The following is a 26,493-nucleotide window of genomic DNA, read 5'->3' as shown; positions in this document are numbered from 1 at the left end:
TGTTGGTGTGTGCACCTATGGCCAGATGGGAAGCAACATTATAGATGGCCTCTGTTTGTTCACACCAAGCACTCTTTGTGCTCCGCTCGCAGAAAGAACTCGGTGACTCTGCAGCACACGGAGCGGTTTATTTTATGGTCGCAGCGTGAAGGGCTGGGACGGAACTTCTGTGAGGGGGAAAACGGACTTCAAACACTAAATTATTACAGAATCCAATCAGTGGAACACAAAATATTTATGCTTTTTTTCCCCAAATTAAATCTGCTGATTAAAGAAACTGATTTGGGTACAAAAACGTGCAAAGCCAACTTCTCTTCCAGCCTTGAAAGCCCTCTTGAGTTGAAATAGGGTGGAGCTGATGTTAGGGTCACATGTGTTTTATGACCCAGTAAAGAGCCACGCCGTTGAGACACTAGAGTCTGGAATCTGACTGACTTTTCTATCGGAAGAAAGCCTTTTCCCTTTTGTGCCAGACAACGCGGGCAGTCTGCTGCGCTTTTTCTGAGTGAGATTTCAACAAATCCAAGTGGTTAGAGTGACGCTTTGTTATGGTTTCTATGCCATAAGTATGCAGACAGGCACGCTGACCTTCGACTGCAGGTGGTATGGCTGAACGGTGTTGATATTTTAAAGGTCAGGCCGCGCTGTTTGTCTGCCCTGGTTTCAAATGTTCGCATTTTTTTTATTCTTGTTTTACCAAGCACATTAGAATGGACTGACTGGATCAGACTTCCAGTTTTATTTCTCTGCGACAAGAATAGCTGCTTTATGCTCACATTAGCCGTCAAAATTAAACTATCTGGGGAGCAGTTTACAGTATATGTTACAAAAAATAAAAAATAAAAGTTCTGTAATTGATGTTAGATTTCACCGCTGACGGAGCACAGACAGACAGTTTTGGGAACTGTTATCGTAAAACAACAATAGACCATCAGGAAAGTTGGCCTGATGGACACTTTGAGAGACGTGCTGAAGGCAACAGGCACTTCCCCACAATGCACTGGAGAGATAACCGCCGTCTCCGATAGGCGAGAGGAAAACGGAAGCCATTAGTCACAGGCTGACCTTTCTCCAAGTAGCTTGTAAACAGGCCTTTCAGAGGCATAGACCCAAAGAGCAAACCTCTCTTAACCCCTGTAGTATAGGATTGATTAAAACACCGCAAAGACAATCAACCTGTAGTGATAAGTGATGGGTACTCAAGATAGGCAGGACTAAAACATGTGAAAGCAGCTAAAGCTATTTGCCAGTGGAGCGGGTCTCTCTTGCTATTTAATGAACTGAAAGCACTAATCTGAGGTCTGTGGGTTTACAGATGTTGGACGTCCGTGTGAAACTCACCGGGAAAGGACTCGGCTGCCTTCCCTGCAACGCACAGCTGCACGTTAAACAAACAAGCACCCTGCTCCGGTCAACTCTTTTGTTAGCTCTTTGTCTTGTCAGGCGATTTGATGGGGAGGGGAAAAGAAAAAAAAAAAAAAAAGCAGAAGAGAGAAACGTAGCATGTGACTAAGGATCCTGATACCGCTGTAATGAAAGGAGAGTGAAGGTTAAAGTGAAACATCCACAGAAGGTTGTACAAGATTTATGTAACGTTCAGCAACAAGGGCGAAGGGTTTGATGGCGCTGTAGTTCACCATTCAATAGGTTTAACATTTATTTTTGTCTTTTCATTTTGATCACCTGCTGGCAGTGCAAACCAACCGTACTCAGAGTATTAGAGTTAATACCATCTATGAGGTAAATGTGCTCTAAGTCTTGAGTTCCCACATTAGCAGGAGAGAAATCCCCCCCCCCCCCCCCCCCCAGTGGGTTTTCTAATATAGCAACATCTGCTTTTCTTGGCTCAAAGTCTAAATATTCACTCTTATTTCACTGTAATTTTTTCTCGACCATCTCCAGCGGGAAATGGTTGCAGTGCTTTGTAATTTTTAAAACAGCCATCTGCTGTTGTTGGAAAGCGGCAGCAATGAAAGTGGTTTGAGGGAATCACAATAGTTAAGTTGCGAGCACCTAAGCAACCAGTGAAAATGTGTTAAAATCAGTGGCGGGCCGTGCATTTTCCACCTAGGCCTTCAATGAACTCCAACCTTATTCAAAACACCTCTTAGTGCAATCACTATGACGCCACTGCTATAGACACCATCAACATCATACGGATACGCAGTAAAACAGGACGCTGCATCGTAGACAGGTATCATAGCGTGATAAATGCCATTACTAGAGCAAGAGACTCAGAACAATTCAAAAAGTCTCCTCTCACTCACAGCGCAACAACCATATGTCAAATCCAGCAGAAGCATCAATGTTGACACAGTAACATGGCAAAAATATGCATAAAAGATGTAAATATAATTCATTTTACTCACCAGAACATAAGAAACTATTTAGAGTTCTCCTCAGAGCCTGTCAGCCAAGGGTAGCGCTCATAGTTGCTGACCTGAAGGTGGCGGACACACCCTTTCCCCGACTGGGTCAGGCTAGCTATCTCCAGGATTAGCTCCTCACAATATCCAACTTTTCCTTCCAAGTCTGCCGTGAAAATGACTTTCTGAGAAGATCTGTAACCAAATCCATAGCCTCTCCTCCTTCTGCCATTGTGGGTTCAAAAAATAGCTATCAAAACGTTAACGAACGGAGGGACGATTTGCTCGTGCAGCTCGCAACAGATGAACATGAACCGCTAGCTTGGCTTAAACAGAGCGGCTCTCTGACCGTCCAATCAGAGGACGCGAAAGGCCACAGAGAAGGTCTAAGAATACGAACTTGAAATGTGATTGGTTAAAGGAACAGCGTCATTGCAATGATTTCAAGGTTCAGCCGCCTGCAGTTTTAATTGTGAAGGCCCAGGTCGAGTTCTCTGACTCCGGAAACACTGAAATATGATTGGACAAAAGCTCCAATGCAACATTACATTGCCAGAAGTACCGCAGCTGAGAGACAGACAAGCCATAAAATGAAAAGAATAGGCAATTGGGAAGGATATTAAAATATAAGTCAGTGATTTTGATAAAGCTGAGGAGAGCAGAGAAGGCTTTGCTGGCCCTGGCGGCCCACCACTATTTAAAATACACGGCAGAGCAAAGTGGAACTGCAGGGAAGGGTTGTAATTCATATTCTGCAGTATTAGGATTCACTGTTAATATTAAATATTGATTAGAGCAGGTTTCAAGTTAGTATCTAAGTCTGAATTGAATACATTCATAGCTGACTGGTGTGTCTGATTATGAACACATCAATGAGAAGCAACACCAGGGGAGGGCCAAATATGGAGATGAGACAATACAGTAAGAAGAGGCTTTAGGGAACAGAAATCTGGTTTTAAAGCAGGAACAAACAAACACAAGAGGAATGGTGAGTCTGCGCAGAGAAGGTGCAAGAAATAAAGAGAATTAGGTGAGGGTTAAAGCGATGTGGAGTAGGAAGATGAGGGGGATTTTTTTCTTGAACAAGAAGTCAGTGAGAAAGCAGTGGTGCTCTAATTCTCCCCTTGGGTGTTCCTGTCAGGGCTCCAGGGAAGCAGACATAATTCACTTAATTGGTTCTCAGTGTTTTAATATAAGACAAAGCTGCTATGGACCAAAGGTAGCAAGGACTTCCCTCTGCTGCCTCAGCAGATGAAGTACTTGTTCTGCTTCAGCACTCGTGCACTGAGTTATATTTATTACAACAACAAAGATTTGAAAATGCACAAGCAGAAACAACAGACTCTTTAAACTCCGCATGAAAATTTCAAGAGATTAAGAACAGCCCCAAACAATACGAAATACCAAAGCATATTGTAGCCGCTGGATGGTCTTTGGCCAGCCTAGAAAGATTTATATATAAGTCACATGACAGCTGCACTCCCCTTTCTCTCAAAACAGGACACTGGTGACCCTTTTCCCCACTTTCTCTGGCCAACTGACGAATGCTTTGTTCATTTCTTTAACCTGCGACCCATTCCTCACATTCTGAGCGGGATAAATCGGTGCGCTTTAACCTTTGCGCGCGGTAAGAACTTTCGCGGTATTCGAGGCAACTTGGCAGCGCGAAAAAATCGGCAGAAATTAAACTAAATGCTGAGCTCCCACTTGAGGAGGAGAGGAATCTCTCCCAGTGGACCCTCTGACAAACTTATCTGAGTGATGCATTTGAGGATCCGAGAGTCGCTGGTTATTGTAAAAGGCCTCCAAATCAGTGTTGGCTAAGACCAGCGGTATGCTGTTATCTGTGGAACTTTAACATAAACCACATGTCTGTGGGAGTCGCTCCTTTTTCTTTGTATAGTTAATTCTTATAGTTAATCAGCTTTAGTGTGAAAGAATATTTTGATTTCTTTTTGATAATTTTAAATGGTAGCGTATGTCCAATTAACGTGAGGCTGGGGAAAGCAGCTGGCTTGCATGAACAAACTGACAAAGAGTGGAATGAAAGTAACAAAATAACCTTAGTCGTACCTCTGAAGCTCAAAACTTTTTTTAAAAAGATCTGTTAAAAAAAATAACAGCTTACAATGCATTGTTGTCGTGTGGAAGCTATATGTGTTGGACTTTCCGTTACTGTTGTTCAGTAACTTTATGGAGTTTATAGGCTTTTTTTCATATAAACTGTGTTCTATTATCCTCTTGTACATACAGTATGCTCCTTATCCTTGTAAGTGTAGGATATTTTTCTTCGCATATATTTTGAATTTTGCCTCTTGCTTTACTCTTACTGGATTTTTGTTGTGTTGGACTTCACAATCCCTACACCCATATAGCCATGTTATACGCTAGACTAGTGGCTACTGACTAATGTATTCATACTTGGTATCATTCTGTCATTACACCTCTAAAACCGTAGTCCGTGGCCAGACAGCTCTGTTGTGTCTTCTGTGTACTTTCAACAATAGCAAGAGAAAGGACCTTTAAGTAGGTGGTGTATATCAGGCAGGTCCAGGCAGAATTTTCTGTGCATGTCCAGCCACGAGGAAATACATATTGGACGTGTTACACCTGTTGCAGTCTGCATGCAGTGGGTACTTTCTGGGGAGGTGCACGTCCGGCTTTGTTATACAGAGCTATGGAGTACCTGTGTAGGTAAACTGGACGCAGAAGCATGAGCCACTAGCCTGCTTTATCCCTTTTAAATATCCCACATGTCCAACTTGGTTAAATTATTATAAAGAAATAAGCTATAATTTTACGTTCAAGGACTCACAAATGTATCTTATCAGGCCAGTCTGAATCTTGAAAAAAATGGCAGACCAAATACACCATCATTTCAGCCCAAAAACTGTGTTTTACAGCAATTAAGGCTGTTTGGCGACCTTGTCCTCTTAGTGTATGTCTGGGAGCGCAGTACATATCCTGCATAGACACAGCAACCCCTTTTTTTCCACAGGGGCTCCAGGAACTGTGTGTACTTTTTAGGTCAATAAACGCATTTCTCCACGTTCTCTGCGGCGTGCACTGACTCTCTAAGCGGCTTTGGCTGTAAAGAAATAAAGTGAATGTCTTTGTGTAAGTGTGTGTGTGTGCAGCCATAGCAAATCGAAAGATTTCCCCTCGTGACATTCAGGAAAGATGAAGCATGCAAATGTCCCATCCTTATGCTGCTACAGATGATAAAGGGGAGAGTGTTTGTGTTTCACTGTATTATTAACACGTTGTCTTGCATCTAGATTACATAAGCTACAATTTCAGTCAATACAGTACAAGCTGGGATGTATGTTGGCATGGCAAAATGCTCAGTGTTTACATAAGATAGCTTTATCTCTGGGTTATTTGACATATGTTTGCTTTATATTGATTTTATTCGTCATTATTGTAACCTTGTATTTTACAAGATCATATCAGTGGTCGGCCACAGACATATTTTTTAAAAATAAACAGCAGAGATGTAAGATGAAACTGCTATTTCAAATTGCAAATGGAAAAAAAAAAAATATTCGATTTGATTTGAAACATCAAGAATCAACATCGTGGCGAACACCACTAACCAGGTCATCCAAACTCCCGTTTTCGTTCACTTCGCTCTTCCAGCATGAACCAAAACACACATACACACTTCCAGACCAGTAATCCCACCGGGTTGTTGGGTTTCTATGGGGGTCAGCGTTTGCCGGACACCGCTTTTATTTGAACCCGATTACTTTCGGGCAAAGTCATCGCATGGCCCCTGTCGGCTGGGATAACGCTCATTGGGGTCGGATTGGCGTCCGCCTCACTGGCTCCATTCACTAGGCCCGGCACAGTCATTTAGAACTGGCAGACCTAACACTTAACCCAAAGAGTCAGGCCAGCCCAGTCAGCAAATCCAATGTACCCCCGTCTCCACCCTCCCCCTTTAATCGGAGAGGAGGGGGGAGAAAAAAATTAGAGGCAAGTATGAGTAGAAGTGGACCATTGAAGAGGGTCAGACAGGAATGAGCAACTCCTGCAGAGTAAGGTCAAAGGGATGTAAGGGCGAAGATGTAAAGGAAGAGACGTTGTGAGTGTAAGCAGATCTTTTGTAGATAAACCGTTTCCACCGTGGTTTTTATAGTTTCTAGTTTTTGACCCCAATGACCTCTATTGCTGACTACAGATTTGTCACTCAGCACGGATGTTTGGGATTCCTGAACATAGCTGCAGACTGAAATTCACCACCCCCAACTTTTTGTACGTACGTACTAAAAAGCACCAGAAAAATGCACCTGACTGGAAGCACTATAATACAAATTGCAACACCCCTATATGTTTGACTTGAACAGTGAAAAAAAAACGCGAATGTATATGTCTAAATTATTATAGTGTATTACCTGGATGTGTTATGAATTTGGATGAACAGGTCTCTGCTGCTCTCTGGTGGGGCGATCTGAGAGGTTCCTTTAGTTGGGACCAAGAGGACGGACGTTTCTACACCAGAGCCACTCACTGTAATAAAAGAAAAAGAAAAAAACACTTCATCTTGAAATGAAAATCCCTTTCTAATCACACTTATGTGTTAGTTGTATCTTATAAGCTACTCAATTGAATTCCACTCAGTTTGGCAGATATTAAACAACTGCAACACTTCTGTTGGACACCTCTTTTGGTGTAAATCAGCCTAAATAAAAGCTCTCTGCCTATCATGTAATACCTACTGAACCTGTTAGTGGTAGATGGTAAAGACTCTATCTCTTCAATTACAACTTCTTCTTCCTCTTCTTCTTCCTCTTCTTCTTCTTTGCCCACCTCTGCAGTCAGTGCATTAATGCCACCTTGTAAGTTTGACCGTATACCGAAGTTATCTATAACTTCACAAAAACAACTGACATGAGGATGTCCTGAAAAGTATATTATATGTCTTCCTTATCCATGAATGTCTTGTTCCAGTAGCCCACTACTCATCAGATTGCCTTCGTTCCCCAACAAGGACCTTGTTAAGCCGGGTGACATCCGACCCGGTGTGACTCGCGTATTTTTCGCTTTCATCATTATCAGTAATGAGGTACAGATACATGATGTAAGCAGCATTGAGGACCTCGCCTAAGGGCCAATATTGTCTCCAGATACATCAGGACGATGGCCCCCTCTGGTGAAATAATTAGCGAATACTTGAGGCAGCAGAACCCAAAGAAGGAAGAGAAGGAACATGGGAACACAAACCCCTGCAAGGTAGCTGATATCCAGAAAGCCTACCACCATGCTCCTCCATAGCCACAGCAGCGCATTACACACAGCGCAGAGATGGAGCAGGAGAATGGCTGTTTGGTTATATTTTCAGGCCGAAAATGAAACGATAGCAAGTTGTACTATTTGTAAAAAGGCTGTACGATACAGTGGCAACACAACAAACTTATATAAGCATATGGAAATTTTCTAGAAACTTTTCGAGATTTCTAGAATTCTAGATTTTATATTTAAACAAAACTGGGATCTGGACGACACCAGAGTCTCTGAATAGATGGACTATATATGTGTGTGTGTACGTCAAATGTGAACTCGTGTTGATTGTTTTCCATTTTTTAAAGAAAAAGAACGTCTTTCATTCCCAACTTGTCGAAATAGATAAAGGTATACACAACAGAAAATACTGTTGCTGATATGTTTTCAGTTGGGGCGCTGTGTTGTATGGTGATTTTTCCGTCACACTGGACTCGATACTGAAATAAAAATGTAGATAGAATGACATAAATAACACAAAACTGCTGCCTAGGACTGCTTCTGAATATACGCACACGTTCATATGATATAACTTCACCTTATAAATCCAATTTTGTGATGGCATGAGCAAAACATTACTAAAATAAACCCACTCTGCGAATTTTGCAAGGAAATTCCACGTGGACAAAGAACTGGGATGTATTGATGCTGCAGTCATCTGCTAAATATTCAAAAATGAAGTTACTTGAAAACCAAACAAAGTAAAGTGGAGCCACTAAACACACTGCTGTGAAATATGGATATAGGCTGAGACATGTTAAAAGTGAAGCAGGAGTGGACCAGCAGTCATTTTTAATAGAAAATAATCTAAGATATGTTATTTGTTAAAAAATGTTATAAACCACAGTCCACAGTCAAGATTAAGAGTATACATTCAGCGAGGTAAGCAAATACACTGTAATATATAATGTTGCCAGACAGATTTAGAAAATTCCATGATACCGAAGACCATCTAAATTTTATTGTTCACTGTTGTTCCAGTAATCTGTGCATTCATGTTCTCCATGTTCATTCAGACAGTAAACAGTAATTCAGTGAACAGTTGAGTGAATCCTCTACGGAATGCAAACACATCACTGCTAATGCCAACGCTAATGCTAATGCTAACATCAGATGATTGGAAAACACAAGCTTTTTATTTGTATTATTTTTTGTATTCATTTCAGGTCTTTGTATGTCATATTCTCAAATGCCATATTTGATTAAAAAACACATTCCAGTACATGTAAAGTTGGTAAAAGGACACTTTTATTGTGTTTTATTTGTCATTAAAAATTGCATGGTTGTGACCTGCAGGCGCCTGTTTTTTTTTTGATGATGGTGGGAGAAACCGGAGCACCCGGGGAAAACCCACACAAACATCGGGAGAACAGGCAAACTCCACGCAGAAAGGCTTCGGTTACCTGTCGTTTTCCAGAGCTCCTTAGAAGCCATTGAGCTCATGGATTTCTTGTCTTAGGGCGTCATGTTGTCTGCTGAGGTCCTCATTCTCTGCCTTCATCTCATCACACCTCCCCTCCAGAGCTTTTTCTTTGTCCTGTTTCTTGTTAAGCTTTTTGACCTCTCTGAGAAGGATGTGGTTTTGACGGCTGATGGCATCTTTCTCCACTTTCAGGGACTCGTGCATGAGGTCAAAAACCTTTTCACCTTGAAGTTTGCCGTGAAGATCCTCAATGGCGCCTTGCTGAACACCTATTGCAGTCTTGAGTGCTTCAATTTTGGCTTTCAGCTTATTATTCTTCTCCTCCAAAGATTGTTCCTTCAAGAGCTTTGCAGTCAGTACGTCATATTCTTTCATATGAGTGTCAAATTGGTGACTAAGAGCCTTTTTCTCTGCCTTCAGTGACTTTACATCTTTCTTCTGAGCCATCAGATTTTCATAATTCTCCTGGAAAATATTTATCTCTCCAGCCACCCTATCATTCTTTTGCTTCAGGACATCTACTTCCTCCTTCAGCACATCATACTTGTCTGTCCAGTCTTTTTCATTTATGAGCTTTCTGAAGGCCTTAGAGTGTGCTTTGGTCAGGGTTCTGCTTTGCGCCTGCACAGCTTTCTCCTCAGCTTCCAGGTCTTTATAGCTCTGTTTCAAAATGTCTCTGATCCCAAGCTCTCTGTTGACAATCTGTATATGACTCTGCAAATTTTCATTTTCTTTTTTCAAGGCCTCAATGCGGGTCCTCGTTTCTTCGCACAGGACCTTCTGACCATTTACCTTTTCATATTCTCTGTTGAGACCTTGGAGTTCCCGCTTTAGGGTGTCATTGTGATGGCTGATGGCCTCTCGTGACACTTTCATTGCATCGTTCAACTTATGCAAAGCCTCTTCGTTGCCGATCCGTCTGTAGACCTCTTTAATCTCCTGTTGCAAAGCTGCATTCTGCTGGCGAATGGCTTCACTCTCCTCTTTGGCGAGGTTGTAAGATTCATCTAAAGCTTTGATGTGTTGATTCTTCTCAGAGAGTCCCTGGATTTCTCTTTGTAGGTAGTCATTCTGCTGTCTCAAAACTTGTGTCGCATCTTTCATGTCATTACACATTTCCCTCAAAACACTTTCATTTTGAATCTTTTCTTTCAGGTTCTTGAGTTCCTTTTCAAGGTCCTCATGTTCTTCCCTCACTGCTTTGTGTTCTTCTTTGATTTCTTTAAACCTGTTCACCATGGCATTGCCTTGAAGACTTTGCTTAAGGTGTTGAATTTCTTGCCGCAGAGTGTGATTTTGACAGGTCAGTACCTCAGCGGACTTTTCTGCATCAAGGGAGCTCTGATTTTTGATCTTATCACAGAGCTCGTTCACTTCATTTTGAACTGAAATGCATTTTTGTATTGCAGCCATTTCCTCTGCCTTCATGTTGCATCTTGCTTGCTCCAAACATTCAGAGCCCTGAATCTGGAGCTGCAGGGCATCGAGCTGTTGGTTGATGGTCTGCATTGTAGCCTTCATAGCGTTTGACGAATGATTTGTTAGTCAGAAATTTGCTGCTTTCTTAAGATGGTCAATAAAGAATTATTTTTCAAGAAATGCAGTTCCAACCTGTATCGTAACCTATAACCTATAACCTGTGCCTGTAACTAGCCGAATGTAGTTCAGTTCAAATTCTCAGTATCGTAATACCAGTATCTGCGAGAGATGTGTGTACCTTCTGGTATAAGAGGGATTCACTGTAAACTGTCATATCAGAGTTTGCCAACATTCCTTTGATCATTTTGCCTTTGATCATCATCATGTGACATCATGAAGGGGCGTGGCAACGGCACGTGGGTGTGACGTCAGCAGTGGGCGTGACCTCGACGTTTGGGCGTGGCCTCTTCACGTGGTGTCAAACATATGGCCCGCGGGCCAAAATCAGGCCGCCACAGGATTTAATCTGAATGCATGAATTTGCAAAGTGCAAAATGCGGAAATTACATAGAAGACTATTAGTATCTGCGTAGGTTCACTAAGTATATGGAATGTCCTATGTTCAACATGGTTCCTGAACGCACCATAGACTATGGTCCATAGTCTTGTGTTGTAAATAGTATTGACAGGTGTCAATCTGTTTGATTAGCCAATTAGTGATGTTCAAGTTAACCTACAGGGGTTCCAAGTGGAGGGGACCGAGAAGAGAAAGACGGAGCGAGAACGAAAGTCACCGCTAAAACTTAGTTCAGTAAGCTATATTTATTTAAGTTAGTGTTACTTGTTAGTAGTTACGTGCCTGCCTGCACGATTTAGTGTATTCTGGAGAGACTGGACGCTCAGCGGAAGTCTTTTCCGTCGGGAATTCTACTTAATTGACGCTAAACCGTGACCACACACTGCTGAAGGAGGGTTTTGCCAAATTCTATCTAACGGCACTCTGCATCCCAGGAACTGTGAGTACTGTTAAGACACTGTGAACTGGATTCAAACGGGCTCCAACATGCGCGACATGCCAATGGTTTGGTACCATAGAGTAATTTACTAAATTTTGTGAACAGGACGTCGAGTTAAAAAATACAGAAACGGTCCTTTAAATGGATCATACCATTAATGACAGAAGGGGGGACGTTAATTAACTTAACCGCAACACGATGGCGTTTTTCTGCTTTCTACAGCATTGATAAATTAGAAGTATTGCGTCTAAATTTGATATATATTTTTTTATTCAAATTACATAATGATTATGAATTGCCACTAAGATGGGAAGTAATGCACGACGTTGAGTGGACCCGGAAATCCCTGTATTTACTAACAGACGTAGCTCGCGCTGCGCTACACCGGCACACGGCTAATGAACGGAGAAAAGGGAGGATTACTTGACGGTTAAAGACGTTTAAAAGATTTTCCTGTCAATTTAGACAACTCTGTGAAGTTGTTCAGGCGTATTTGTGATTATGACGGGCGACAAAAGCTGCGACGGCCCTGAAACGGACGCGGAGCGGCCCCAGACCGCTGCTACAACGGAATACTGCGCAAAGTTGCAGCAGTGGATGTGGCAGTATTACTGGGGGTATGCCAACTGGCAGAGCTGGGTGGCTCTGTCGGCTTTCCCCTTTCCTCCGCCGTGTCCTTTCCCTCCGTCGGGGACAGGCGCTCAGACCCCCGGTACACCTGCCTCGACCTACGGTAGCTCGCTGCAGGCTTTCGACACACGAAACTGGTACCCGTATCATTTCGGTTCCCCCGCCTCCTCGCTCCAAGCGGGTGGTGCCCACGCCGAGCAGAACTCAGCCGCGCACCCTCTCCCAGGCACCGATGCCCGGGCGGCGCAGCAGCAGCAGAACGGGAATCCACCTCAGGCAGGTAGGGCTCAGTTTGTTAGTGTGGCCTACTTTCTCTAACATGCCTCTCAGCCTGCAGTAGTGTGTGGGGTTTTTTTATGTGTAAGCTAGGTCACGAGTCTAATGGGAAGCAGGCTTAAGTAAATGTCCTAGTGAAAACAAGCTTACATGCTTAGAGTCCTTCCAGGGCTTCTGGTTGTTGTGTTAAAATCTGGTGACTTTCAGCAGCTGCCGTTAGTGCCTATAAATAAATGATCTGAGTTTACACACTAGGAAATCTAATGATGAAATTTGCATACTGATTCACTTTCCATCTGCTCCACAGGACGAGAGTACACCATCCCCTCTCCTCTCCAGAGGTTCCTGGCCGAGACAGTGGACTTCTTTATTCTGTTTTGTGTGAAGGCCACTATTGTGTTGTGGATCATGCATCTGAGTGGTATGAAGTGAGTAAAGTTATTAGTAAAGCTTGAGTCCGTAGACACAGTTTTTATTCATGCTCACCAGGCAGTGGTGTAGCTGTCGGTTCATGCAAAACAGACACCTTTGCATGACCTTTAATTCACACAGGCTTGTTGTCTCTCCTCTTTAAAGGGACATTGCCAAATTCATTACACACTTCATTGTGGAAGAGATAGACGAGAACACGTCTATGGAGGACCTGCAGAAGATGATGGCTGTGGCTCTGGTCTACAGGGTGCTAGTGTGCGTCTATGAGGTGGGTCGCATTTCACACTGCTTTGACAATGACAGGGCGAAATTATATCTAATTATATGTATAATGAGAATTTCAGACACTGAATAATCATGTGAACAGTTCAGACTTTAATTCTTTATTAACTGTGTAACCGATTAAAAACATGTGATGGAGCTGACTGATGCAAAGATGAGGACTCCTGTGGTGTCTGGCAACAGGATGTTGTTCGTGGGAGGCCTTTGGGTCCTGTGGGTTGTGGGGAGGGTCCTCTGTGGATCATCCCACAGATACTTGGATCAGTTTGGGATCTAGTGAATTTGGAGGCCAGGTCAACAACTTGTGCCGTTTTTCATGTTTTCTGAGTTGTTCCTAAACTGTTTTGTGTGTGTGTGCCTGTGTCAGGCTGCATCCTGCTGCCATTAAGGAGTGTCATTGCTATGGGGTGGGTGTACCTGCTCTGATCTAGGTGGGTGGTACATTTCTAAGTGACATCCACAGGAATGCAAGGTCCAAAAGTTTGTATGCTTCAAATATGTATTCATTATACATTGTGCAAGTTCAACAAAATTAAATTAAAGGCTTTGTCAGACATGCTGTATATCCCAAACTGCAACCTTTTGCGGCCCATTCTGCTAATTATGGTGTTACAATTCACAATTTTGATTTGAAACATATTGAGGATTTTTTTTAGCAGTGGGGGCAGGCCTGCCGAAAGCAAGGTAGGACACTCACGTGTAGGCTACACTGTCTGCTTAATTTGATCTTGACATATAGGCTAAGCATTCTGTAGCCTAATTCATCGCACTTCACAGTCGTTTCTTTTTGCTAATTTATTTTCACATTTAGCAGCAGGGGTAACAACGTTTCGGTCGTGCAGCCTTTGTGCGTGTGTGTAGCCTAATTCATTAAAACCTAAACTTTTCTGTGTAGGCTAATACAACACAACTATTTACTTTAACATCATTACGTCTATTACTACATCTATAGACTATTTCCAACTGGTATTATATTAGTGACTCACTTACCGTTGTTTCCAGATGCTTTGATATCAGGACGTGAGCTGACAGAACTGACAAGTTGAACGTTGTCCAATTAAAACGGACCCACCGCGGTGACGTTTTTGGTGGAGCTGTTCATTAGGTACACCACTGAAAACTAACATACTGTTATTTTAAACAACCGTCTTCCCACTGTAACTGCCCAGATCCAGATGACCTATTATCAAATTCTTTTTGTTAATAAAATACCAGTTGAAATGAAGATATAATATTCCCAAGTGTGTTCATTCACATTCAGGCTGCGTTGCCGCATGCTCTTGTTTAATTAGATGATCTTTGCAACACAACATTGTTTCCCATGGAGGACAGTGATGCAAGGTTTCCGTCATAGTTGCCTGAGATGAAGCCATGTTTCACGTGTCTTGTAGGACCTCTGTGTCAGTGGCTTGTTTTCCCAGGTGGGAACCAGCTCTGGGACGTTCAGGTGCCTCTGCTCACTCTGATACCATCTGCCATGCTTCCTCTTCCTCCTCCATGCGTCTGAGCTTATTTGCGTAAATGTGAAAAATACTTTCAGTGGTAGTAATTTCAGTTTCAAGTGACTTTCAGTTTCAGTAACCTCTGCCTGTATTTTTATGACCATGGTCTTCTGTTGTAAAAATATTGGGCAACAAAAATCACACTGAGTGATAATTTGTCTTGACTTTTGCCCCATCAGACTGTCTGTATTTGGGGTGCCGGAGGTGCTACCCCGGGCAAGTTCCTGCTTGGACTGAGGGTGGTGACATGTGACACATCGACTCTGGTGCGACCCAACCGTGTTCTCGTGGTCCCCGCATCGAACGTCTCGCTGTCAGCGTGAGTGATCTCAGATTTTATGTTTTTGATTGAAAAGCAAAACATGTTCATTTTATTGAGTGTATGAACAGTCTGAATTTAAATTATTATACAAATGTTTAGACCCCCCGTGACCCCTAACAGGAATAAGCGGTTACAGAAGATGAATGAATGAATGGATGAATGAATGTTTAGACCCACAAACATTTAGTGGAGTGGAATGGAGTGATTAGAAATATCTTGGTCTATATTTCCCCTTTGAATGCATCATGTGAATCTGTGTTTTCTGGTAGTTTGTGTTGGACTCAGTCTAAATTCTTATTTAGTTTTGTGCGTATTGTTTTCGTTTTCACAGCTCTACAGTTCGGGCGTTGAACAAGAACTTTTCCATTGCCTTCCTCTTTCCCGTCTTCATCACTCTTCTCTTCTTCCAACACAACAGGACTGTGTATGACACTGTGGCAGGGACCATAGTTGTCCAGCGCAGAGGGGGCAGATAGCCTCTCCTCTGAAAACAGACTTTCGTATACTGGGGTAAAGACATAGCGTGACAGGTCTATGTGTCCCTGGTATTTAAAAAAAAAATTGAAATCTGAGTTCTAAGCGTGGCTATGTTTACATGGAAAATAGTTCTTCAACCTGACTGAAATCATTCCGATTTGAGAGTTCAACATAACATTTAAAAACAAAATAATCCTATAAGATATGTGCATTTACATGCCCTGACACATCAGTCCGAATATAAATGTTTTTGACATGTGCAAAGTGCAGAAATAATGTATTTACTCCTATCGGGTGCTTACACAAGACATTTTAGTTTTAATTAGACTATTATTCTGATTATTAGTGTAATACTAGTGTCCGTGTAAACATAGCCATGGAAAAGTTTATGTACTGGACTATGACGTTACTGTATAAAACTTGGACTGCACTTTAAAATGAGATCTATATAGACAGAGACCTGGCACAGTGGAGTTAAAAAATATTTCTGGTTTTTGGCATTTCATTTTTACCACTGGAAAAAAAAAAAAAAAGAAGAAGCTGAGAGGTCAACCTCTAAAGTATTGTGATATTTTTTGAATGCAAGATATATGAAGTTGAAAAGGGTGCCGTCACATCATGTCCTGAGGCGTCCCCGCATATGATGTGGATTTTGAATGTGTGCTGCGTCATTATACATTATTATTATTCATGAAACGTTGTGCGTAGGATTTTACAGAGTCGACTGACCCGTAGTGGCTGCTTCACCAAAGACCCCAAGATGCCCACTGTTTCTCCACGTTAATGCCATTCTTCTTCTCTTCGAGGTTACTTTAGATTGCTCAGGTCTTTTCTGTAATTATTTCAACGCACTGAAGAGACACCAGGCTTCTTTGTAGGTATTGTTTTGGTAAAATGTAAAATGCTATAATTTTTGGGACTCTGTTTCACATCAAAGAACCACAGTTTGTTTCAACATAAGACATTGTCATATTTCTACTTACGCACAATGTAAAACTCAACTGGTATTAAATATTGTGAATGGATTAGTAACATATTACAAAGTTGTTTTAGCACTCCAGTTTGTACAAAACCATTGTATGACCTCATATTTGATTCAAGTTTTGCAATTTGATTTTGTGTGTATTACAAGAAGTGATTCCTTAATGTACAGCTCTGTTTGTCTTACATTACACTGATATACAGCCAGTTTCAAATGACAGTGCTGGAAACAAAGGCATAATCAAAATAAAAAATAAAAAAATGACATTTAAAGTATACTTGGCTCAAAACCTTTGGTCAAATATTTCAGTGATGACATAATTTCTTCAAGACTTATGGTGTGCTCACTCGAATGGAATTACCTCTCTTATACATCTTATAGGATGTCATGCCATACAGTTATGAAAACTGCAGTGAAATGGTCTCAAGAAGTGAATCATATGTCTCCAAATAAAACAATAACTAATGAAACAGTTGCTCACAGAAGAAATGGAAGAGGTTTTAATTTACTATCAAATGCAGCAGACAATGCTAGTGCAAATGTTTTAGCTTTTGGGTGAAAAAGTGTCCAAAAATACTTTAAAGCATGAAGACATGCAATGAAAAGTCTCCTTGACAGGCTGTGGAATAGCCCTACACACACACACAAAAAAAAAAAACCGTAGGTGAATCATAACTGACAGGATTTAGAACACATTTAGAAATCAATTTTCTTTGACTCCTGCCTGAGCGTGTGGATGATAAGTCTACTGTAATGTAGAAGCATAGGATTAAAGGGATTAGGTTTCACTTTAAAACTATAGAGGACATTACACACTCAGCCAGGCACCTTATTGGCAATATTTTAAACTGCAGAGCAACTTCCAGTTAAGACGATTGGCAAACTATCCAGTCAGGATGCTTCTCATAAAACATTTGCACGTTTTTGTGTGCATGTCTAATTGACATATTTGCTTTCTTCTTTTTGAAAGGTGAGTTTCATACACGTCCTTAACTGATCTCTGCCACATGGGGGCAGCACTGATCAATAGAGACTGAGGACCTGCTATAAGAGACAGAAATGGACTACAGTAAATGAACGATGGCATTTTTAAAAGATGCTTTCATGCTTAATCTTTATGTAAAGCTCTGTTTTCACAATCTCCCATTTCATAACTTGAATTCTTACTGAAGACATGAATTCCATGTCCATGCCAGTTCCTTTGCTGGTTCGTGTCTTGTACTGTCATATCGTCAAACATGAACCCTGTACAACTGTCACTCTCACATCCTTGACTGAATTTCCTTTTCATCCTCATACAGGATTTGCTCTCGTCCGTGACATCTGCCTCCATAGTTCGGTTGCTGACATTTGCAAAATCGCTTCTGGAGGGAAAAATATCAGTGCGAGAGAAATCATTAGGCCACAGGCTGCACAGCACAACATTTTACTTGGACAAAGACTGATGCCGCTTATTGACGAAGCTCCACTCGTGTAAAAATAGTCTGCACAGCGGGGTTCACGACCGCAGTGAGGTGCAGAAAAAGATTTTATTTGTGTGGCTGCGTACATTTGGTGCAGCTCTTTTTATGCTTTGGGTTTTGATGCTTTCTCACCCCATCAACCTTCAAATCTACAGTCAGCCTTAAGCATCTGTGACTTCATAAAAGATTCTTTTAGTAGATTGATGTGCGTAATATTATGTTTCCTATGGAGTCCCACTCACATAAAAACCTGTGAAAAGAGGGTACTTAAAAAAAGGAAATGCAGAAAGCACCTGTGCAGACACAAGGCAAAACATTCCAACTTTTAATTGTGTGCTTATATAAGATCCCATCACTTAGTTACTGATTTACTCTAGAAGTCACATTGCAACGTTATTATTCTTTTGTCCTGTTGTTTCTGATAACTTGACAAATATGAATCCAATATACTCTCTTTTAGCTTTGTTTTACTCATCCAATTACTCCCGAGGGAACTATTTATTTTAGCTGCTAAAAGCAGGTAGTGAACGGTCAGTATTTTAGAGCATTTTCGCAAAAAAGATTTGCCTGCTGTGGCTAAAAAAGACTGTAAAAGCACTGAGATTGAACCCAAAAAGACGGGGTCCGAGTTTGCGAAGTGCTTTCACAGACAAAATAACAGCAGAGTGCCAGACAATGTCAAATGAGCAAGTGTGATTAGGGTAGATTTGAGGAGAAATCTTAGAAGAGAAGGGACGAAAAATGTAAATATACATAAATGAAAGCCAGTCTATGGAAAGTGGTTTGAAGAGCTGATTTAAAAGAAGTGATTCTGTGTGCCGTATATCTTCGTGCGTAAGCTAGCTTATATTACATTTACATTACATTTCTGGGGAGTTGCACGTCAGGCTACGGCATTAGGGTCTACGTAGGGTCTGGGCTGATGCCGTAGCTAAGGGGTCAAATTGACGCAGAAGTATAAACCGCGCATAAGGCCCTGTTCAGACCTGGTATTAACATGCGTCCTAAGGGATCTGATCACAAGTGGTCAGCTAAGAGCACAGATGAGAACACACCCAAGACGCATTGACACCACATTATTGCATTAAAGCTTCCCATTTTTGTTTTTGTCAGCAGGGCTTGAGGCCACAGGCTGCATCATACAGTACCGGGTTGCTATTTCTGTTATGTAGCTTGGAGCAAGACTTGCTTTGAAAGTGATTGGTAAAATCTTAAAATGAATTTTAAATTGAACATGGAGACAGTGGAGGGAAGCCAGGACTGTTGCCAAACAACAAGCCACTCCAAAGCTTCATAAATCCGAGCTTCTGGAGCTGCAGAGTCGTTGGATTATTTTCCACAGATTCATATAATACCACAATAAAATATTATCATACCCACATCAGGGCGTGCAGTTATTGTGCTGTTTTATGTGAGTACAGTGCTACTTTTAACATGATGCTACGGCGTCATGGGACTTTGAGCCTCACTGATTACAACAGTGTGAAGACTAACTATCATCATGTCACGGGATGAAGCCTGGAACTCCACCCTGGTCATGACTGAACAAGCCTTTCTGATGAGACGTCTCAAAGAAGTCTACACCTCTAGATATATCGTGGTATTAGATAAAATGGTTTATCACTGTGGCAACTCCTCACACACACACACCAGTGAGACGATTAAAGGCCTTGGATAATTGATAGAGTCTCCCGTATAACAAGCAAGTTGTTCTTCAGAAACTATTAATTTCTGGAACACTGAACTAAAGTTATTTTTTGATTTTCTGCGCCAACTTGCCATAGAGTTTAACTTTTATGAGCATGTAAGATTAGCCAGCGGCGTATTTTGTCTTACGGTCCCAGAAGGAAGACACAGCGTTCGTTCGGCTCACCTCCGAATGGTAGTTTTTAAATAGCAACCATTAATCCTTATGAATTAGTAATCATCGCCCGTCTCTTGCCAACTTTTTCTCACTCCATGCAACTTCAATGAAACAAAAAGACGAATCACAGCCTCCATTCAGAACTTTTTACTAGCTCTAGCCTTTTGATTTCATTCTCTTTTCACTTCTCACCGCAGATGTGGCTTACCTTTGTGCTTTCATCTATATATTCCATCCCCCTTTTTTTCTAATTCCTTCCCAAATCTGGCTTTCAGGGATCATTAGATTAGCTTGTAGCTTACACTTACACACCCACGTGTGGTCTGGAGTTTGTGCGGAGGAGTAGCACATATGTAAATGCAGTGTCTGAATTATAGATGTCTAGGATCTTCCATAAATTTTGAGCCATAGGAGTTTTAAAAAGGGATTGAGGTCTTTAAATGGCTCAGAGGCAATGAGAAAATTAGCTTTCTGTTGTATAATCTCTCTGCATGGGAAAAACTATCCAAACATTTTGTCAGCCATTGTGCATGATTCTAAAAGTTCATCGCAGCATTTTGTCCTTCAGTGGCAAGTTTTTGTGCTGAGAGTCATGAGTTGTACTCTGTGCCAGCGAGCTGAGAGAGGCTTAGCAATAATTACGCCTCGAGTGGCTCTAATACAAATTTCACAGGGAGACAGAGTGGGGAGAGAAAGCAACAGAAAAGTGTGAGACACAGAAAGGGATTAAGAGAGAGACAAAAGCCCGAGAGGGAGGATCGGAAAAGGGAGTTTAAAAATGAGGGAAAGAGGGAGAGTGCAAAATGAGAAGAGAAGCAAAAGAGAGGAAGAACGAGAGAGTGTGAGGCTGAGGGACACCATGCTTGAAAATTCTCTCTGATCTTTGAGCCGTGGGACCAGAGGCGATGGAATACCCCGCAGAACTCTATTAAAATTCAACCAGGCTCACTTAAGCTTTCAGTTATTATACAAGAGACGCCCCGCCACAGCTCGGCTTTCCCTGTTTGCTCTCTGTCGCATCGTGCACACGCAACACACTGAACCGCACACACATGACCACTGAGTTATCAACAAAGAAACCTATGTTGCTTCTGAACATTTCAGTGTACGTACAGATAGAAGCAAAGACATCGTCATCACGGCTCTGAAGGTAAGCTGGTTCACAGAAGTGTTTAACTTTGACATTTGGTGCTTTGCCACTCGCCCATGAACGTTTGAGGTCTCATTTTGAATAGTTCTTGGTTCAGGTTGATTTGCAGTAACAGTTTGACTTGTGATTGTGAAGTTGTAACCATTTCAGGGTGTAGCCAGATGCTTACATTTAGCTACAAGACAGAAGCACATGCCTGTATGCTCACAAGTGGAGAGCAAAATGGCTTTGATATCCCCTTGCTGTCCACTCTCTCTCTAACTACTTGGTAATGTGCCATATGCATTTGGCAGGCATGCTATCAAACAGTCCCTTAGTTATATAGCCAGCAGATACAGCAAAACATTATCATGTCTCTGGTCATCCAACTAAGTCCAATATGGAGACAAGCCTGACTGTTCCGGACTCCATCGACCCATAACGGGAAATACATAGTTGTTAAATGTTCTACAGAGTTCACAAGCAGAGTTGGTCTGTCTTCAGTTCGGTGCCAATCAAGCGTTAGGAGCATTTTTTGTCTTCTAAAACCAGCTGCCTATACCTGGAAACCATGCTAATGACACTGGAGAGAGTGAATGAAATTATGTTGAAATGCTTCATATAGAACTGATTGGAACTGGATAGCCAGGTCATAATGTTGAGTGGGGTCGTCACGACAAGTGACAACTTTAATATTACACATAGTATCATGACCAAGTGGCAAGCCTGGAAAATTTAGCCAACATTTAATTGTGAAAGGCAATGTGCAGTTCCTCAAATGGCCACTGGAGGCTGGCTCCAAAAGTGAGTCAGTTTTACATAACTTAAAGTTCTGCAGAATTAAGACCATGGCCACTTTGAGTAACGGAGGGGTGCCATCGCAGGGTGCTAGCTTGTCTGCTCCGCTTCTCCATCCATTTTTAAATTAGCTGGGAGTTAAGGTTACATACTCTGTGAGAAGCTAAGAAATTTGTTCACACACTTCACGCCCTTGGCACATGTTCTCGACACATCAACTGGGCAAAACTTTTTTCTTGTGTGGTGTCCGGCAACTATTCTGTGATTGGTCAGAAATTGGAAGTGGGCGTGGTTAATGTGGAGTATAATGCTAGCGGCAACTCTGTGAGATCCGAGAGTAGTGTGATCTCCAAGTATTGTGACTGCTAATATCTTCTGGGTAGAGATCGGCATACGGTGTGTGTGGTGGGTGCATGCTGAACACGGTCGTCAAAACAGCTGCCCCACATCTGAAAATAATAAGCATCTTGTCATCCTTTCTCCCACATCTCCCACAATGCTTAGTGCATGTGATGTATGATGCAGTGGGAGGGCCCTGTGGGGGCTTCCCCGGAGTTCGGCACTTGAGTTTCTAGTGAAGGATAAAATCCCCGGCCCTAGGAGTGAGAACAAATTTCTTGCTTCTCGCCAAGTGTAATACAAGCTTTAGCCATCAGTCGAGTGCTGGCAAGATGGCAGTGGCTTGAGATACCACACTGAGCTTCAAACTGCTATTTGGGAAACCTATAGGTGATTTCACAGAGGGTTCATCCATCTTTATATACAGTCCATGATTGGGACCCATAGTTAATTAAAAAATATTTAGCTGCTTTAAGTTTTAGTAATTAAGTTGGTTGATTAAGAAGAAGGACAAAAGCAAAGCTGAAACTAGTGATGTTTTATCAAACTGTATTGTGTCAGTGGAATTATTAGATTGCAGAGATGTGAGCATGCCTCTTTCGCTGATGTCATCTTTTATTAACCTACTAACAGTATTATTAGACAATGGACTTTCAATGAAATTCAGCAGATTTGAGTGGTCATCTTAGTGTTAGCTGTGATGGCGTTTGCTATGTGGCCAGTTGCAGCTGAGCAAGTTCATGGAGACACATGTGCACATTGGTGACTCACTTTTTATAGCACATAAGTGGACTTTCCAATTGACTCACATTTCGTTGGAATTTTTATAGAGGGACACTCCACCCTCAGATACATCACACAATCACATTCCAGGGTTTTGGATGCCTTCCAGTGCTGAGAGAACAGGTTTGTCCTTGGACCAGTGTTTTTATTTATTTATTTATTTTGTACATCTGTGCGTTTCTGTTCTGATAATGAGGTGTTATTTGTGCAGTCCTGAAGAAACCCATTCCAGTATGTGGGAAAAAGCTGATTTTACTTGGCGCTGCACAACCACTCTGTGATTAACAGATCAGACCAGAAGGTGAAAGTGAGAACAAGTAACTGATTAAAGTACTGCATCTTGCAAGTGTGAGGGAAAAGAAAGAGAAGTCTATGCATACACTCAACATAAGTGCAGAAGATTTAAATATCTGTTTGGGGGGGAGCCAGTGATGGAGCATGTGGACAAATCTAAGACAGATAGTTGCGTCTCTGTTTAGGTAAACCCAGGCATTCTCTGTGTTGGCCAGCAGATGGAGTTCCTCTTGGTATGAGTGGACCAGAGAGCTGTCTCTTCATTGGTTCTCAGTTTGTGTCCTGTCAGAGTCGGCTCAGCCAATCATCCGCCTTCTGGGCCACAAACATCTGAAGTAGTAATAATGTGGAATGTGCTGGCTCGGCATGAGCTGTCAACTAGAGCATGTAGTACTATACTATATACGGATTGAGGGAGGAGTAAAGAGGAGGAGGGGGAAGTGGTAAACACTCGATGACAGAGCGGTAGTCTTATTGTGTTAATGTGGGTGTGTGTGTGTGTGTGTTTGTGTGTACAAAGCAGTATTGTCAGCTGTTCTACATTTCCTAATATCCCCAAATGCGCCACACCCTTTCTGCCTCTTCTTCTCGAGAATTTAAACACGTTTTCCTGACATGTACTCTCTTGCACAACTTAAATGAACTTGGAACAACTTAAACTGAAACGAACAGAAGACCGGGAATGCATCTGTGGCGTGACCCATTTTAAGAAACGTGTTCCTCAGGCAAACATTTCAGGGTACGCTGTGCGTCAGCATGAGTGTGAGATTAATGTCGACGTACCGAACATTTGGTAGATAGTATCTGCTGAGCATTTGATCCTTCCGTGAGGTAGCATTGATGCATTGCAGCTGGTTACATGTTTGACACTTTAGTTTCAGGCCCCCAGGCCCTGACAGCCAGCAGTGACCCAGGATTAATACCTCTGCAGAGGGGCCTCAACAGCACCTGGTTCCCCCTGGTGGAGGTATGTACGAAATGCCAAGAGTCCTAAATACTAACAGGTCCAAAATAATCCTTGAGCGACTGCTGGCGTGAGGGTTGACACATGCATATAAAACTTATATAGATCAACATTATGTAGCCCATGTCAGGCTCAAAGTTAGACTCTTAGCAAGCCCACTCCTCTCTCCCAGATGGCAGAGTAACAGTATGATGGGTCATAATCTGGCCGGCTGACTGACAACATGTGTTAAAGCAGGGTCAGCTACTGGCGGTCAACTATTAATAGAAGCAAGCGAGCGAGCGAGCGAGCACACTCACGATCAGATGCATATACACACTTCTGCACAGATCTAGACGCGGCACTTGATCGTATCAGCTGACTGCGCTAAATTTGGTTGATCTGTGGCCTGCATGCGATTATTTTTGGCAGCGATCGTCAGAAAAAAATGTCAAAGCTGTGAAGGTTAGAGTTAAAATGAAGAGTTTCTGCTCGGGCATTTCCGTCTAAACTTACTGTTGGTGCTCGCAGATTTGAACACCATATTTCTTGCTTTAGGTCCTTCTAAAAAAAACTCCTTCTTAGTCGGCAGTGCTGAGCAAATGTTGACATTATGTTTCACCACTTCCTGTTGCATACTAATCTATCCTTTGCTACATGTTATGTTACATTTCCCTTCCGATAGACTCATATATATCGGCGGCCCATCCTCCATTAAAACACAGTATCGTCTCTTTTGGCTCCTTTGTGGCAGAAGACAGTTCTTAAGTGACAGGAGTCCTGTTAAATTTGAACTACATTATCTATCAGTATGTGCCAAGATCCATCTTCACCCTATTCAAGCAAGCACATGTAATAATTTACCATGTTTGGAGCACACTGACAAACATAGTCGTAGTTACAGTGGAAACCCCCACGTTTTCCACTGTAAATGAATCATGTAGCATGCCTCACCGTGCACACACTCTCTCTCTCTCTCTCTCTCTCTCTCACACACACTCACACGCACACACACACACACACACACACACACACACACACACACACACACACACACACACACACACACACACACACACACACACACAAGGGGAAGCCATCAGCTGCAATGTGTGACTCAAACATGCTATTTGGAAAGCCTGTGAGGAGAAGCTTGTGTTGAGTTGCGGGGGGCATTTGTAGGACAAAGCGCGCCCTGTGTTACTTTCGGCTTTGCACCACGTAGACGCGGTGCCGAGAAGTCTTAAACAACTCCAGCCAGTGTACTTGAAAGAGCCTGCATAATTGAGAATGCAAAGAAATTAATGAGAAAGTGATCTATAAATAGAGAGCCGAGCGTGTTTGAAGAGAGCAGAGAGTTAAAAAAAAAACACTTTGAAAATAACTGACAGCCATTTGAATTTGTGTGTGAAGTTTAGCTCTTTGTTTTAATATTAGACTCTACAGACGTGGGACTACGGACTAATTGCCTCAGAATCCCCAACTTGTAATACATTTATTAATTCATTCAGAGTTGAAATCCTTGCAACCATGAGCTCTCCACATTTGAGCGTGGAGTATGTGTGTGTGTGTGTGTGTGTGTCCAAGGCCATACTGTCATTTACTTCCTTTCTCTATCAGTTAAAAATAGTGTGTCTGAATGGGTCATTCAGGTTTGATGCACCCGTATGATGTCATAGCACACAATGGTCATATTCAAGCAGGATGCCTCGCTGTCATCCACCATAAATAAAGAGAGTCAGAACATACTCGGCAGCTTCATACTGGGACTCTCCCTCGCTGAGAAAGCTCTTTCCTCCCTTATAACGGCATGCAGAGAGACACAGTGCTAAAGATTAATTGATGGTGTTTCAGAGCTTGTACAGACTGTTGTCAGGCCACTCGTGACTCTTATTGATTCAAGTTTTTAAAAAGGCCTTTGAAATCGAGCGTCTAGACGATCTGGCCCGGCAGACGCTCATGTTCAATTGCGCATCAGTTGGATAACTTTGGTTGCATCACAGCGGGCATTTGTGTTTCATTCTTATTACTGAACCTGACTGCTGCGAGGTTCTCGTACACTCATTAGACCGAGTGTACTCTTAAGGAGGCTCTGTAGTGACAGGCTCAATAACATGAGTCTGTCACTGCAGGAATAATTCAACATTTTGGAAAAATATGCTCGTTCATTTACTTTTTTTAGAGCATCAACACCGCACTCATGCTTTTACAGTAATTTTGAAGTTGAATCCAGTTAACATAGCGGAGAATAAAAAATGTCTCTCTTGAAAACGATCTATACTGCGGCCCTTAAAAATGTCTCCGAGAGAGGTGAGGGGAAGAAATCGTAACCTCAATAAAACCATGCTAATGATGGCGGTCAGAGGATGGAGCCGCAGAACAGAAGCAGCATTGATCAGCGACCTACGATGCATTCTGATCAATGTGTGTAGGAATAGAACTTGTCTATTGTCTGTCTGCTCCACTTGTC

At 42.1% G+C, this 26,493-nt stretch overlaps 1 protein-coding gene across 1 annotated transcript; it reads left to right on the top strand.

The window, feature by feature from the left end:
- The first annotated feature begins 11,868 nt into the window (after positions 1-11,868).
- fam8a1a (family with sequence similarity 8 member A1a) lies at positions 11,869-17,036 on the top strand. The gene is made up of 5 exons (XM_084563752.1): positions 11,869-12,417; positions 12,721-12,841; positions 12,990-13,113; positions 14,809-14,948; positions 15,283-17,036. The coding sequence occupies exons 1-5, from the start codon at positions 12,009-12,011 to the stop codon at positions 15,425-15,427; spliced, it is 939 nt and encodes a 312-aa protein (XP_084419878.1). The 5' UTR covers positions 11,869-12,008; the 3' UTR covers positions 15,428-17,036.
- The last annotated feature ends 9,457 nt before the right edge of the window (positions 17,037-26,493 follow it).

This window comes from Chelon labrosus (genome assembly GCF_963514085.1).
Source record: "Chelon labrosus genome assembly, chromosome: 16".
Taxonomy (NCBI): Eukaryota; Metazoa; Chordata; class Actinopteri; order Mugiliformes; family Mugilidae; genus Chelon; species Chelon labrosus.
Note: the sequence above shows the minus strand (reverse complement) of the source record. Positions and strands in the feature narration are given on the sequence as shown.

Coding starts and splice junctions, on each gene's coding strand:
- fam8a1a (XM_084563752.1), top strand. CDS start 12,009: ATGACGGGCGACAAAAGCTGCGACGGCCCTGAAACGGACGCGGAGCGG. Junction 12,418..12,720: donor CGGGAATCCACCTCAGGCAG/GTAGGGCTCAGT, acceptor TCTGCTCCACAG/GACGAGAGTACACCATCCCC. Junction 13,114..14,808: donor TGCTAGTGTGCGTCTATGAG/GTGGGTCGCATT, acceptor TTGCCCCATCAG/ACTGTCTGTATTTGGGGTGC.